Below are 17,386 nucleotides of genomic sequence, written 5' to 3' on the forward strand. Positions count from 1 at the left end.
AGCCGGTCGTAAAGTTTGCGATGAAAGACAACCAACCCGGCAAATTTGGGCTGATCGTGGGAAGTCGTGATCAGTTTTATTGTCTGAGGAGCCAACATTTTTGCACTATTCAAACATGAAACTGGCTGGAGAGGCTGTCGGATCATTCGGAGGCATACGTAATTAAAGTGGTTTTTAGTAATTTTGACTAAGTTTTTAATTAAATCATGTATTTATTGACGATAACTTCTGGAAATCAAAATCAACCTAATATTCAATGCAAATCCCACAGTCTTATCTTTCTGTAATATTTATTTTTGGTGTTTCGACAAAAACCCAGTAAACAAATATTAAACTGACAACAGCGTAGACAAATATATTGATCAGTGATAAAGATGACTGTGAGAAATATAATATGTAAACATTTTAAGCTTGCTTGCGTGGTGGATCACTTAAATCTAGATTCTTTGGTTATCTGAAGTTTACTCTAGCCTGACCTTTGTTGAATTTGCATGGCATTTCAAGTTTTATAAGCAATATTTAATATCACATGCTCAGCCTTGGGGCTAATAGCGGTCTCGATCAACTAGATCAGTTGAGAAAATTATGTCCCTTAATCTGGAAGTACAAAGTCAGCAGAACAAAGAGTTAATAGCATGAAAATTTAGTGCTCATTCGATGCTCATTTAATGCCATATCGCCGAATTTAATGCTCCATCATTTCTTTTAAAAATGCATTTGTTTGCTAGCTTAAGAAAATAGCTAGCAGACAATATACGAAAATAGCATTTTAAGTCACAAAACAGTTCTATAACGGTCAAAAACATTTAATGCTCTTGAAAAAACCTAAATTAATCCACCTAGCGGTCAGACCCAGCCTTTCTCATTTAAACTTTTATTTGTAAAAATATATTTACATGAACGCTTCAATCCAATAAATGTATGTCACTTTTTAGGTTCTAAAATATTGATGTTGTAATCTATACATTTAAAAATGTAGTCCGGTCTGTCTGCCTGTTTGATCCATATAGGCTCGAAAACTACCGAACCAATCGACGTGAAAATTTGTATGTAGGGGTTTTTGGTCCCGATAAAGGCTCCTATGATAGTTTGAGACCCCTATGTAAAAGCTTCTTATTTTTCGCAAATCTGGGTTCAACGTACCCAACGTAGTGTGGACGGAAGCTTCGCAAGTATGAAAAGAAGCTAAGTAAGCATTGCAATTTGCTCTAAAAATAATTTATTTACACCAGTTAAGACGCACTACGAAAAGTGTGAAAATTATGCAAAGTTGTCGATGATTGTTGCTTTCCTTTGAGAAAAAAATAGCGATACGAAAAAAGAGGGATAGAGAAGAAGGAAAAGCATGGAGAGAGAGAGAGATAAATTATCCAGAAATTAAAATATCCCATGTCTAAAGCAGGTATTAGACGACGCAAATATTTTTGGTACGATTTTTTTTTGCACAAAATAAAATCCGTATTAAAAATAGCAAATATTTGCTCCGTCTAATGCCTATTTAAACTATACTTTGGTCAAAACTCTACAGTTCAAGCAACCAATAAAAAATCGCACTCAGTATGATTTTCAAAGAGCTCCGAGGCTTTCATTTGAGCATGCGAACATCAAAATCGGAATATGCGTACTGTAAAAAGGGTGTTTTTTTGTTATTTTTTTTGTTCGATTTTGATATACTACACATATAAACAACATATTTACACATCTATACATACAGGCACACATTCACATACATACAGAAATTGTTCAGTTCGTCGATCTGAGTCGATTGGTATACAACACATGGCCCTCCGTGCCATTCATTTTGCCTTAAAAGTTAAATGTCTCATATAAAAAATACTCTTTGATCAATAATTCAAAATCTAAGCCACTAATCGAAAATCCACTCGGTAGCATTCTGGGGGAGAACAGTAGCTTTCGTTTGTGTATAAGATCATCAAAATCGGGTATTGTGTTCTGTAAGAAAGGTGCGTTAGTGTTTTGCGGCACATACATACAGACAACATACATACACACACACACATACACACACACATACACACGAACAGACATTGCTCAGTTCGTCGAGCTGAGTCGAATGGTATATACGATTCGGCCCTCCGGATCTTAGATCTATTTTGCGTTTTTGGACCGATTTTATAACCTTTGTTTAGTATAACAAAGGTAAAACTCTCTTTACAGAACGCTTATTCCGATTTTGGTGTTCGCATGCTCAAATGAAAGCCCGAGAGATCTTTGAAAATCATACTGAGTGCGATCTTCTATTGGTTGCTTGAACTGTAAAGTTTTGACCAAAGTATATTTTAGGCATGGGATATTTTACTTTCTGGAAAATTTTTCTCTCTCACTGCTCTTTCCTATTCTCTATCCCTCTTTTTTCGTATCGCTATTTATTTCTCAAAGGAAATCAACAATCATGGACAACTTTTCATAATCTTAACACTCTTCGTAGTGCGTCTTAACTGGTGTAAATAAATTACCCTTAAGCTTTTTCTCGGAAATTTGAACCAGTTTTGAGAAGAAACTGCAATGCTTACTTAGCTGCTTTTCTTCCGAAGCTCCCGTCCTCACTACTTATAAAATATATACTAAATTGTACGTTGAACCTAGATTTGCGAAGAGTAAGAAACATTTACAGCTTTCGGGTGCCAAGCATTGTAGTAAAATCTGATCCCACAGTGTGCAAATGTAAAACAATTAGCGATGCAGATATTTTGAAAAGCTTCACCAAAGATGTATAGACCTATTTACGTACGAATGTGTCAGTGCCACCCGTTGAGAAAAACACAAATAAATCGCTGTTTTTCTGCAACGCTACGTTTTAAACAGCTGGAAAATTTTTCAGTTGAACACCTATTTTATGTTTTGAATTTGTGACCAGGAACCTAAAGTAGCTGATGAACGTAATCGGCAAAATAAGGAAAAAGTGTTGAAGCAACTCTACATGGCTCTACACGTTTACTAGTGTGCGCAGGAGAAAAGTCACTTATCTCTATGAATGATACAATATGCTCATGTAAGATAATTTAAGACTAAGTGCAAACAGAGTATCCATGTTATTCCACTTCTCGTTATCGCAGCAAGATTTAAAAAGTCTTTATTTCGGATTTTTTCATACAGCCTAGGCCTTCGAAAAGAATAATGTTCTTGCCTACACTCTGAAAATCCAAAATTCTCAAAGATCGTGGAGAGCCTTCATTTTCAGATAATGCATTTGAGATGGAATTAAATTGACAACTTTCATCAATAGCTATATTTTTTCCTGTTTAATTCTGAACTATATTTCGAGAGCAGGTTTGTAGAAGCTTGCTTCAATTCGTAGAAAAAAACTTGATGCTGATTCATAAATCTAGGTCCTGCGATTTCGGTAAATAAAGCGAATAAGTAGAACCGCATTAAACTAACATACATGCTTGCTGTTCTAGTGTGAAATCAATATCTATTACTGTTTCCCCACGTTCGAATATCTCAAAAAAAATTTAATTGCTTCTAGCCAGCATTTGAAAATTGGTTTGTGATCGAAAAAATATGACTCATGTACTCCAGTGATAACATTCATATTATTTGCGAAAACCACGTCAAGCTTCAATTCAATGATCGTCTTTGTTTTTTTTTTTTTTAAGGGGGGATTTGTTAGTAGCTTAAGTATTTATGTAAATAATGAGTATGTGTGTCCAATCACAAATGGTGACTTCTCAACACTGTTAGAAATTTGTAATTTTAATTGTTAGGATTTGTTTGCTTTCGTAATTAGGACTTATCATTCGTAGGGATTTAAACCTACTTGTCAGGAAAGGGGAAGTAAACTTACAACTAACTTAATTGCTAACTTATTGGCTATAAAGAGAGCTTATCGTAGCAATTGAGGATTGCAACGATTTTTGTCGAAAATTGTTAATAATTTTATTTGACATAGCTTCTGATGGTTCAACACCAGTAAGTCTATGTAATTTGAGTGTACCAAACCAAGGAGGACGCTTCAAAATCATTTTCAGAATTTTATTCTGAATCCTTTGGAGCGTTTTCTTCCTTGTTGAACAGCAACTTGACCAGATCGGTACAGCATAAAGCATTGCTGGTCTAAAAATTTGTTTGTAAATCAAAAGTTTGTTCTTTAAACAAAGTTTAGAATTCCTGTTAATGAGAGGATATAAACATCTCGTATATTTGATGCACTTGGCTTGTATACTCTCAATGTGCTCTTTGAAAATAAGTTTTTTATCATAAATTAGTCCCAAGTACTTAACCTTGTCGGACCAACTTAAAATAACCCCATTCATCTTGACAACGTGATTATTGTTTGGCTTGAGGAAAGAAGCCCTAGGCTTATGCGGAAAAATTATCATTTGAGTTTTAGAAGCATTGGGAGAGATTTTCCACTTTTGCAAGTAGGAAGAAAAAATATCTAAACTTTTCTGCAATCGACTGCATATGACACGAAGACTTTTTCCTTTTACGGAAATGCTTGTGTCATCGCAGAACAACGACTTTGTGCATCCTGGAGGCAAATCAGGAAGATCTGAAGTGAATATGTTGTACAGGACTGGACCCAAGACTGAACCTTGAGGTACACCTGCTCTGACAGGAAATCTATCAGATTTTGAATTCTGATAGACAACCTGCAGAGTTCGATCAGTAAGATAATTTTTTCAAATTTTGATTAGGAAAATTGGAAAATTAAAAGTTTGCAATTTCGCAATCAAACCTTTATGCCAAACACTGTCGAATGCTTTTTCTATGTCTAAAAGAGCAGCTCCAGTGGAATATCCTTCAGATTTGTTAGCTCGTATCATATTAGTAACTCTGAGCAATTGATGAGTTGTGGAATGCCCATGGCGAAATCCAAACTGTTCATTTGCAAAAATTGAATTTTCGTTGATGTGTGACATCACTCTGTTAAGAATAATTCTCTCAAACAGTTTACTTATTGAAGAAAGCAAACTGATTGGTCGATAACTTGAAACTTCAGCTGGGTTCTTATCCGGTTTTAAAATGGGAGTAGTTTTTGCATTTTTCCATAATTTGGGAAAATATGCAATTTTGAAGCAGCAATTGAAAATTTTCACTAAAAACTCCATTGTGCTCTCAGGGAGATGTTTGATTAGTATATTAAAGATTCCATCGTCACCAGGTGCTTTCATATTTTTGAAATTTTTAATAATTGATTTAATCTCATTCAAGTTAGTTTCAATTATTTCTGCAGGTAAAAAATTCTGGGAAGAAATTAAATCAAATTGACGTGTGACTTCATTTTCAATTGGACTCACAAAATTCAAATTTGAGTTATGAACACTCTCAAACTGCTGAGCAAGTCTTTGAGCCTTTTGTTCATTGGATACAAGAAAACGTTCACCATCTTTTAAAACTGGAATAGGCTTTGAAGGTTTCTTAAGAATCTTCGACAGCTTCCAAAATGGTTTTGAATATGGTTTCAATTTTTCAACTTTAGTCTCAAAATTTTGATTTCTCAGAAGAGTAAATCTATGCTTAATCTCCTTCTGTAAATCTTTATAAATAGTTTTAAAAACAGGGTCACGAGAACGTTGATATTGACGTCTGCGGACATTTTTCAAACGAATTAGAAGTTGAAGATTTTCGTCAATTATTGGTGAATCAATTTTCACTTGAGCCTTTGGAACAGAATAATTCCTGGCATCAACAATTGCACATTTTTCATTATTCACTTCGTTTTGCAAATCAAGCTCATTATTGAAATTTCTCTCAATATGAGTTTTGTATCTTTCCCAATTAGCCTTGTTATAATTAAAAACAGAGCTCATAGGGTTTAAAACTGATTCATGTGATAAAGAGAAAGTTATTGGAAGATGATCAGAATCAAAGTCAGCATGTGTGATCAAATCACTACATACATGACTTTGATCTGTAAGCACCAAATCAATTGTTGAAGGGTTTCTTACAGAAGAAAAGCATGTAGGACTATTCGGAGACAAAATAGAATAGTATCCTGAAGAACAATCGTTGAATAAAATTTTGCCATTGGAATTACTTTGAGAATTATTCCATGAACGATGTTTAGCGTTAAAATCGCCGATTATGAAAAATTTCGAACGATTTCTGGTGAGTTTTTGTAAATCACCTTTAAAATAATTTTTGAGCTCGCGTGTGCATTGAAATGGTAAATATACTGCGGCAATAAATAAAATCCCAAGTTCAGTTTGAACTTCAATTCCCAAAGTTTCAATAACTTTCGTCTCAAGATGCGGAAGAGCACGATGTTTGATTCGGCGATGAATAACAATTGCAACTCCACCGCCGGAACCCTGAATCCTATCATATCTATGAACCACGTAATTGGGATCATATTTTAATTTTATGTTAGGTTTCAAAAATGTTTCAGTAATAATTGCAATATGCACATTATTTACTGTTAAAAAATTAAAAAGCTCATTCTCATTGGCCTTCAATGAGCGAGCATTCCAATTTAATATTTTAATTGTTTTATTTAAAATCATTGCTAAATTTTAAACTAGAAACAAATTTAACAGTAAAATTTGTGCCTATTTGAATGGCTTCAAACATTGATTTTGCCTGCAACATGGCGTTCATAAGATCGAACATTGCCTGTTGCAAAAAAGAAAGTTTACCTGCCGTAATAGGCCCCAGGCAGTTGACATTAGAAAAAATATTTTCGGTAGCAATATTAGCTGGAGTGATAGGTGTACAATTATTTTCTAGCGTGTTTTGCTTACCCATATTAACGGTCATTTTCGAACTACCAACACTAGGCGGTATAATGTTCGAACTACCTGTAACCTGTGCATATGTTAAACGGGTATGCAAAGGAGTAGGTAAACTATGCGTCACTGGTACGCTTGGAGAATTTTGTTTTGAAGTTGGTTTTAATTGAGAAATTAAATTAAATTAAACATATGGCTGCCGTTACAATTCGCACAGCGAAAATTTTTACTCTCTTTCACAGGACATGTGTCCTTTTTGTGAGAAGAGTCTCCACAATTAGGACATTTTTGGTCCATGTTACAGAATTTGGAACCATGGCCATAACGTTGGCAAGTACGGCATTGGGTGATATGCTTTTCACCTCCGCCATACTTCCTATAAATTTCCCACTTTACACGCACATTATACAAAGCATTTGCTTTTTCAAAAAAATTTAAGTTGTTAACCTCATTGCGGTTAAAATGAATTGAATAATTAACAAGGGAAACTCCAGTTCTCTGACTGTTTTCGCCTCGTGATTTTTGTTTCATTAGAATTACTTGGGTAGGGGCTATGCCAAGTAATTCTATTAAAGTGAGTTTGATCTCATCAACGGATAGATGGTGTAGGTGAATGCGAGAAAAAATGACGCGTGATATATCGCTCCGTGATTTTCGATTAATTTATGCTTGAAAACAGTGAATAAAATGTTCAGAAACGTAGTGATCGAAAGATAGGATATCAGAATGCTTGGTGAATGAGTGTTTTAATAGTTTCTACAAAAGGGCGGTGAGAAAAAGGGAATCAAATTCTACAGTTGCTGTGATCAACTATGGATATGGCTGATCAGTTGAAGTGGTAGGAGTAGGTGTGCAAAAGAGTAAAGGAGTAGATGTGAATACACCAGCATCTCGGTGTTACAATACTGCGATCAGTTAAAAAAAATTTAATTGCTTCTAGCCAGCATTTGAAAATTGGTTTGTGATCGAAAAAATATGACTCATGTACTCCAGTGATAACATTCATATTATTTGCGAAAACCACGTCAAGCTTCAATTCAATGATCGTCTTTGTTTTTTTTTTTTTTAAGGGGGGATTTGTTAGTAGCTTAAGTATTTATGTAAATAATGAGTATGTGTGTCCAATCACAAATGGTGACTTCTCAACACTGTTAGAAATTTGTAATTTTAATTGTTAGGATTTGTTTGCTTTCGTAATTAGGACTTATCATTCGTAGGGATTTAAACCTACTTGTCAGGAAAGGGGAAGTAAACTTACAACTAACTTAATTGCTAACTTATTGGCTATAAAGAGAGCTTATCGTAGCAATTGAGGATTGCAACGATTTTTGTCGAAAATTGTTAATAATTTTATTTGACATAGCTTCTGATGGTTCAACACCAGTAAGTCTATGTAATTTGAGTGTACCAAACCAAGGAGGACGCTTCAAAATCATTTTCAGAATTTTATTCTGAATCCTTTGGAGCGTTTTCTTCCTTGTTGAACAGCAACTTGACCAGATCGGTACAGCATAAAGCATTGCTGGTCTAAAAATTTGTTTGTAAATCAAAAGTTTGTTCTTTAAACAAAGTTTAGAATTCCTGTTAATGAGAGGATATAAACATCTCGTATATTTGATGCACTTGGCTTGTATACTCTCAATGTGCTCTTTGAAAATAAGTTTTTTATCATAAATTAGTCCCAAGTACTTAACCTTGTCGGACCAACTTAAAATAACCCCATTCATCTTGACAACGTGATTATTGTTTGGCTTGAGGAAAGAAGCCCTAGGCTTATGCGGAAAAATTATCATTTGAGTTTTAGAAGCATTGGGAGAGATTTTCCACTTTTGCAAGTAGGAAGAAAAAATATCTAAACTTTTCTGCAATCGACTGCATATGACACGAAGACTTTTTCCTTTTACGGAAATGCTTGTGTCATCGCAGAACAACGACTTTGTGCATCCTGGAGGCAAATCAGGAAGATCTGAAGTGAATATGTTGTACAGGACTGGACCCAAGACTGAACCTTGAGGTACACCTGCTCTGACAGGAAATCTATCAGATTTTGAATTCTGATAGACAACCTGCAGAGTTCGATCAGTAAGATAATTTTTTCAAATTTTGATTAGGAAAATTGGAAAATTAAAAGTTTGCAATTTCGCAATCAAACCTTTATGCCAAACACTGTCGAATGCTTTTTCTATGTCTAAAAGAGCAGCTCCAGTGGAATATCCTTCAGATTTGTTAGCTCGTATCATATTAGTAACTCTGAGCAATTGATGAGTTGTGGAATGCCCATGGCGAAATCCAAACTGTTCATTTGCAAAAATTGAATTTTCGTTGATGTGTGACATCACTCTGTTAAGAATAATTCTCTCAAACAGTTTACTTATTGAAGAAAGCAAACTGATTGGTCGATAACTTGAAACTTCAGCTGGGTTCTTATCCGGTTTTAAAATGGGGGTAGTTTTTGCATTTTCCATAATTTGGGAAAATATGCAATTTTGAAGCAGCAATTGAAAATTTTCACTAAAAACTCCATTGTGCTCTCAGGGAGATGTTTGATTAGTATATTAAAGATTCCATCGTCACCAGGTGCTTTCATATTTTTGAAATTTTTAATAATTGATTTAATCTCATTCAAGTTAGTTTCAATTATTTCTGCAGGTAAAAAATTCTGGGAAGAAATTAAATCAAATTGACGTGTGACTTCATTTTCAATTGGACTCACAAAATTCAAATTTGAGTTATGAACACTCTCAAACTGCTGAGCAAGTCTTTGAGCCTTTTGTTCATTGGATACAAGAAAACGTTCACCATCTTTTAAAACTGGAATAGGCTTTGAAGGTTTCTTAAGAATCTTCGACAGCTTCCAAAATGGTTTTGAATATGGTTTCAATTTTTCAACTTTAGTCTCAAAATTTTGATTTCTCAGAAGAGTAAATCTATGCTTAATCTCCTTCTGTAAATCTTTATAAATAGTTTTAAAAACAGGGTCACGAGAACGTTGATATTGACGTCTGCGGACATTTTTCAAACGAATTAGAAGTTGAAGATTTTCGTCAATTATTGGTGAATCAATTTTCACTTGAGCCTTTGGAACAGAATAATTCCTGGCATCAACAATTGCACATTTTTCATTATTCACTTCGTTTTGCAAATCAAGCTCATTATTGAAATTTCTCTCAATATGAGTTTTGTATCTTTCCCAATTAGCCTTGTTATAATTAAAAACAGAGCTCATAGGGTTTAAAACTGATTCATGTGATAAAGAGAAAGTTATTGGAAGATGATCAGAATCAAAGTCAGCATGTGTGATCAAATCACTACATACATGACTTTGATCTGTAAGCACCAAATCAATTGTTGAAGGGTTTCTTACAGAAGAAAAGCATGTAGGACTATTCGGAGACAAAATAGAATAGTATCCTGAAGAACAATCGTTGAATAAAATTTTGCCATTGGAATTACTTTGAGAATTATTCCATGAACGATGTTTAGCGTTAAAATCGCCGATTATGAAAAATTTCGAACGATTTCTGGTGAGTTTTTGTAAATCACCTTTAAAATAATTTTTGAGCTCGCGTGTGCATTGAAATGGTAAATATACTGCGGCAATAAATAAAATCCCAAGTTCAGTTTGAACTTCAATTCCCAAAGTTTCAATAACTTTCGTCTCAAGATGCGGAAGAGCACGATGTTTGATTCGGCGATGAATAACAATTGCAACTCCACCGCCGGAACCCTGAATCCTATCATATCTATGAACCACGTAATTGGGATCATATTTTAATTTTATGTTAGGTTTCAAAAATGTTTCAGTAATAATTGCAATATGCACATTATTTACTGTTAAAAAATTAAAAAGCTCATTCTCATTGGCCTTCAATGAGCGAGCATTCCAATTTAATATTTTAATTGTTTTATTTAAAATCATTGCTAAATTTTAAACTAGAAACAAATTTAACAGTAAAATTTGTGCCTATTTGAATGGCTTCAAACATTGATTTTGCCTGCAACATGGCGTTCATAAGATCGAACATTGCCTGTTGCAAAAAAAGAAAGTTTACCTGCCGTAATAGGCCCCAGGCAGTTGACATTAGAAAAAATATTTTCGGTAGCAATATTAGCTGGAGTGATAGGTGTACAATTATTTTCTAGCGTGTTTTGCTTACCCATATTAACGGTCATTTTCGAACTACCAACACTAGGCGGTATAATGTTCGAACTACCTGTAACCTGTGCATATGTTAAACGGGTATGCAAAGGAGTAGGTAAACTATGCGTCACTGGTACGCTTGGAGAATTTTGTTTTGAAGTTGGTTTTAATTGAGAAATTAAATTAAATTAAACATATGGCTGCCGTTACAATTCGCACAGCGAAAATTTTTACTCTCTTTCACAGGACATGTGTCCTTTTTGTGAGAAGAGTCTCCACAATTAGGACATTTTTGGTCCATGTTACAGAATTTGGAACCATGGCCATAACGTTGGCAAGTACGGCATTGGGTGATATGCTTTTCACCTCCGCCATACTTCCTATAAATTTCCCACTTTACACGCACATTATACAAAGCATTTGCTTTTTCAAAAAAATTTAAGTTGTTAACCTCATTGCGGTTAAAATGAATTGAATAATTAACAAGGGAAACTCCAGTTCTCTGACTGTTTTCGCCTCGTGATTTTTGTTTCATTAGAATTACTTGGGTAGGGGCTATGCCAAGTAATTCTATTAAAGTGAGTTTGATCTCATCAACGGATAGATGGTGTAGGTGAATGCGAGAAAAAATGACGCGTGATATATCGCTCCGTGATTTTCGATTAATTTATGCTTGAAAACAGTGAATAAAATGTTCAGAAACGTAGTGATCGAAAGATAGGATATCAGAATGCTTGGTGAATGAGTGTTTTAATAGTTTCTACAAAAGGGCGGTGAGAAAAAGGGAATCAAATTCTACAGTTGCTGTGATCAACTATGGATATGGCTGATCAGTTGAAGTGGTAGGAGTAGGTGTGCAAAAGAGTAAAGGAGTAGATGTGAATACACCAGCATCTCGGTGTTACAATACTGCGATCAGGGAAAACCATCAGCATTACTTGGAAAATATACGGTCATTCAGATAAGTACCAGATTAACAAATAAATAATTGATATCATCATTGTATTGAATAGGAAAGAGCTGGTCAGCCTGAAAGCCAGAAAGAACGCAGTTTTTAATGCGTTTGTGTGCATCAGTTGTGTACCGGTTGAGTGAGACAAGATTAATTTGTTTGCGTGTGTAGTGCGAACTGTTGCCGTTTTGTCGTTCGATTGCTCGGCGGTGGTATGTGTGTTAACGCTGGGGCTGTATGCCAGTGGAGTGGTGGTGAATGAAGAAAGGAATATATTGAATGTGTGTTTCTGTGCCTTCGGCACGCAGCTCGTTGACATTGACAGTGAGCGTGTTCATGCAGTGCGCATCGCGCACTACATCTGGGATTTTTTTGGACATTTTATTTTTATTTTGGTTATGTAGAAAAATAGAACTGGTGATTGGCAGGTTTTTCTAGGGACTTGAGGGAAGGGTTGAGATCTATATACTGTTTTTCTGCTGGCGGTGTGTATATGTGCAGACTGTTCGTCATCGTCATTGGCGTTTTGATAGGTGTTCGGATAACGTGTTAAAATTTTGCAACAGTTGCACCATGATTGGTTTGATACTTTGTCAATACGTGTTAGGCTTCTGCCAGGCTGGGTGCGGGGGCGGCGCGGACCGGTTAGCCGGGCCGTGGGCTAGTGTATAGCCGTAAGTAGAGCTGTACATTGGCCTACGGCCGGGTGGATCGGTTCGCGCTGCTTTTCGCGTTTTTTCGCGTTTGGCCTGGTAGAGGCCTTAGACTTTTGGTTAGTTTGTATATGTGCATTTTCATGTTCTTACGATTTTGAATGCGTAGAACGCGATATGCCTTGACATGTAGTATAATTACAAAGGCTGTTCGCAATTTCATCCATAGAGTATTAGCGTAATAAGAAAAAAATTCCAGTATAAGGTTTTCTACTAACCGGTTTCTATTTTTTCGATTTGTCTAGCTTTTGATCGATTATTGATTATGACCAATTCTTGTTTCAGGGTGACACGAGCTAACGACAATTATATCCTGATTGTGGCTAGTCTGGCACTCTGTGCATAAATTTAAGGCAATTTGGTGAAAATATATATGTTTTTTTTTTTAATTTTACGGCTTTGTATGCATGAAGATTCGCCAGTTTTTCTGAAATCTTATGATTAAATTATTTCGATTTTTCTAGCTTTTGAGCAGAGGTTTTTGTATACTATGTCCCAATTATGACTAGTTTGGCATTTTGTCGACAAACTTAAGATATATATTTTGGTCAATTTGCATATCTGCATTTTTTAAACTATTGGGGCTTCGGATGCATGAAACTTTGCCAATTTTTCTATTTGATAGGCAACACTCGCATCAACAGCTAATAGAGAATCGGCGTGAAATATCGTACTCCCGAGCGTCTCCGTCGGTAGGCGTGGATTGAGCGGTCGTGCATAATGCTTCGGTGTAAACGTGCTCCGGCCCGGGAGAGTTCTGCTCATATATATGTTTTCGAAATGTAGTGTAATATACCACACACACACCTGTGCGTGGCTCTAATAATACTCTATTGTTTATTTCTGCTTTAAATCGGTCTCAAAGCAAGAAATCGCTTTTCAAGAACAGACGAACAATTTACAAGAAACGTCGTTAGTCGACCTGTTAAGCTCAAAGCCAGATGTCCGGGTCACCGAATATCTAGAGACTTCGTGTCGATACCTTTCATGAGGTTGTATTTTCTACAGACTAGTTATAACCGTGTTATAATTTTCGGTATACAGAAGAAGTGATAGGAGTAGCGAGGCGTTAACGTAGGCTCAACTCTCGTAGCTTTCGTAACATTGTGTAGTCAGCTGAGATAAATCAATGAGAGATACGTTTCGGTAGTTGCATAATGACTTCATAAACAGATGTTCGAATATTTGAATCTGTCTTGATTGAGTCATAGGTCCGGTATCCTCGCGTGCGCTTTATTTTTGCGGTGTTACATCATCAACCGGAATTTGTTCAGATCGCGTTATGATTTCCGTAAAAGATATAATGAACTCGTACGCGCGATATTTGTTATTATGAACCCGGTACTAGAACTCAGCGCATCGTTTACCAAAACGAAACCTGCTGCAAATCTTACCCTTTTCTCCAACATCCCAGTGATTTCTCGTGGAAGTGCAGAGGTGTTCTCGGCTTCCAATAAAGCGAGTATCACGTCAACATATTCCTATACACACTCCTTCTTTGACCTGCATTCGGATGCGGCCGGCGCTGGTATTGCCTAATATAAAGATTAAGGTCACCAGTTGTTACACATTGAGGATGACTGTTAATCCCAAGCATCATCCATTGGTTCTCTGTGTAATTACAGCTGATCTGGCAATGACGGAGTAGCAACCGCGGGCGGTCAATCATGCTCATGCTCATGCTAAAGTAAGTTTGATCTCATCAACGGTTTGATCGTTGGTGAGACCTTTCAAGACAACCTTGAACGACTTGACGTTCTTGGTGTCATATGTAAAAAATTTGTACATCTTGTCAGTTAAATACTGAACAAGACGATCACGACCCTTTACTGAGTCGGCTAATAAGCGGCATTCACCTCTACGGCCAATTTGATAGGTAACTTTAACGTCAGAAACAAACGTTGAAAGTTCCTTTTTGAATATATTAAATTCAGAAGAAATAGTTACCACAATAGGTGGAACTTTCTCCTTTTTTAAAGATTCTATATTTTGTATAGTTTCATTATTGGTAACTTCCATTTCACCAGCTTCTTGCTCAGGCAAAATATCAAAAGGATTGTCACTACAGACACTCGAAGTGTCAGAAAGAGATGCCTCTCTTTTCCTCCCCGCAGCGATGCGAGGTTTCTTTTTCCGTCCAGCCATTTCAGGTGATACGAAAAAAGTTAAAACAAATGTTAAATTCAAAAGAAGGTAGTCTTGAGAAAGACTGATGGGAAATAACTTTCAGGTAGTCTTTAAAAGACACACTGACAAAACACAAACTTTGAAGCTATAGGAAGTCAAAGACCAGTCCACAAGCAAAAACGTCTGAATCTGTAGGACAGTTCAAGACGCACTGTGAATGATCGTCTTTGGTTAACGTTCTGGAAACTATCTTTTAAATTCATCTCATTCACTATTGAAATTAGACTTACGTTGGTATACGATTTGTAATTGACTGGCCTAAAATGTATAATGTAATAGTTAGTATAACAAAGGTTTCTGCACCACTAGGTGGATTAATTCGGGTTTTTCTGAATTATCTTTAATTAATTTGTCTGAATTTCGCTAGGTAATAAACGGTGATAAGGATTAGCTAGGAATCAAAAACAGTTGATGATAACTGCGCTGGCATAATACGTGAATAGCAGATCCTCTCAAGATTCCTCAAGATATACTTGGTTCATACTATACCTTGGTATATACCGTTTTGACTATAACTTCGAACAGTCTCAAATTCCGAACACTTCAGCATAAAAATCACATTATCATAAGTAGAGTAATCAAAAGTATGATTACTATGTGGCAAACAACAGTGATATTTATGGGTTCCTTTGATTGTTTCCACATTTTCTATTCAAAGATGTTGGCGGCAGCGTAATCTCTTTGCTGTACAAATCTAAAGGCCCAAAACACAATGGATATGTTTGCATTGCGTTGACGTTAATTTGACAGAAATGTATAAGCTAACTGTCAAATTGCCGCAAATGCAGCCGCAACGTATCCATTGTGTTTAGGCCTTAAATGCTATTGTTTTTCCTTGATTTGCAACTACCCATTTGTAATCAAACTCTTTTTAAGTAAAAAAACCGTCGAAGGGGTTGCTCACAAAATACGAAATGTTCAAGGGGAAAAGAGAGGGTGTGAAGCTATTTTATTTTCCATGAATTTTGTATATACAGGGGGTAGCCGAAATGATTGAGACAGGGAAAATTTTGTCAATTTTTTTGATGGTTTTAATTTACTGGAAAACTATCCTAGTTTCTTAGTATTACTTGAGAATTAGACGTGACGCAAATGTTACGGATTTTAGAAGTGTCTGTGAAAATGTACGTTTTTGCAACGCGAAGAACTGTTTTTGATATTTTGTTTCTTTTTGGGTTGATATGTTGCCAATAACTAAATTTGAAATTTTTCCGAGTTATCTAATGTTAAAATTTTCTGATTTTCTTAGATTTTCATAATTGCATGATCTGGATTTGTCACTTCACACGGAATTATATATATGCACTGTTTATAAATTTCCCGAACTTTTTTAAAATATTTGAAATTACATCAAAAACCTCTGAATTTCGGATTTTACACAGTTCTTACTTGAATTTGGTTTTTTTTTTTCATAAATGTATTACGGATTGGTCTATAGTTTAAAATTTGTTCTAGTCCATTAAAACTGTAAATAATATAAATTGTAAATTGTATTAATTTACCTAACTAAAATATGCAACTATGCAACTGGTGTCGACTAAAAGTCCTTTTTTCAGATCACTGGGCAAAAAATGTTCCACCTTAACCATTCTTAATTTTTGTACCTCGTTTTACGTATGATTCATTCGACCTTTTAACAACCAAACCCTAGAATACATCTTTCGAATAAGAATCAGAAAAATAAATTAAAATTCTTCGACTTATATTTAATTTATCGAGTGTCCTCCCTACCTGCACTACATGAGCATCCGACAGAACAAGCCCCAATGCGAATCGATTAAAGTCACCATACTTGGGAACTAGTTCGCGACAAGCAGCCGAGTACCTCCCGATCGGTCATTCCCAGCGACCCCAACCAAGGCAGAATTCCAATGGTCGCGTGTGCATTGACTAACTTGATTGGAAGAACGGGGGACGCAGTACTTTGGTGACATGCTACGGAATCCAATTTAGCGTGCCTTCGTTTGTTTCTTGCGTGGTACCACCATCGCTTGTTGACTTATTTATTGGCGACCTGTCTTGTTTTTTGCCATCGGAAAAGCCTCACCGTAAATCAAGTGGCGTATATTAGAAAGCAATCGCGTGTTTTGTTGAATGTTGCTGAATTGTTCTAATCTGTTCTATTTACTTTCTTGTTCATTTTCTTGCAGATTGTTACTCTAGAATGATAGCGAACGCTCCGAGCATCGATGCCCGTCTGCGTGATTTGTCTTTAGTCGAGAACGTAATGGCACACAAAGCGGAACTTGCCAGCTGCTGGCGGCACCTCAAGGCAAGTAAACCGAGTAGAATATCCTCCAAGCTGCAACGACATCGAATAGCGAGCCACTGGGGTGCTGCTACTGGCTACTATTGTTCCTTGCTCATAACTCTAGCGTTAAGTTGGCCTCTGCTGGTGCAGGCAATGCCACATTCTTCACATCATTCTTCGTCACCGTCGTCGTCATCCTCGTCGGGTGGCAGTGGATCGTCCAGCAGCAGTACAAAGAGCCTAGGAGTGTACATGATTCGATCGCCGGAATCAACGGTGGCACCGGCCGGTGACGAAGTACTCTTCGAATGCGAACTCAACCTGACCCCCGAAAGGCTGGAATGGCGGTTTCGGAATCAGTTTAGTCAGGGTAATCGAGAGGATTACACTTATCTAGATAAGAATGTAAGTAATATTGTAGGTTTTTTGAATCACTTCTACTATAAA

At 36.1% G+C, this 17,386-nt stretch overlaps 1 protein-coding gene across 5 annotated transcripts in view; it reads left to right on the forward strand.

Moving 5' to 3' along the window:
* Positions 1 to 17,386, forward strand: part of LOC129729598 (interference hedgehog-like) — a 170,122-nt gene that overhangs the window by 145,906 nt on the left and 6,830 nt on the right. For all 5 annotated transcript variants that reach the window (XM_055688290.1, XM_055688291.1, XM_055688292.1 and 2 more), the window contains exon 4: positions 16,839 to 17,344. In XM_055688290.1, the coding sequence (XP_055544265.1) occupies positions 16,853 to 17,344 (492 nt within the window). In that variant the 5' untranslated portion in view covers positions 16,839 to 16,852. The remainder of the gene's footprint in view (positions 1 to 16,838; positions 17,345 to 17,386) is intronic.

Source organism: Wyeomyia smithii, chromosome 3 (assembly GCF_029784165.1).
Source record: "Wyeomyia smithii strain HCP4-BCI-WySm-NY-G18 chromosome 3, ASM2978416v1, whole genome shotgun sequence".
NCBI classification, from domain to species: Eukaryota; Metazoa; Arthropoda; class Insecta; order Diptera; family Culicidae; genus Wyeomyia; species Wyeomyia smithii.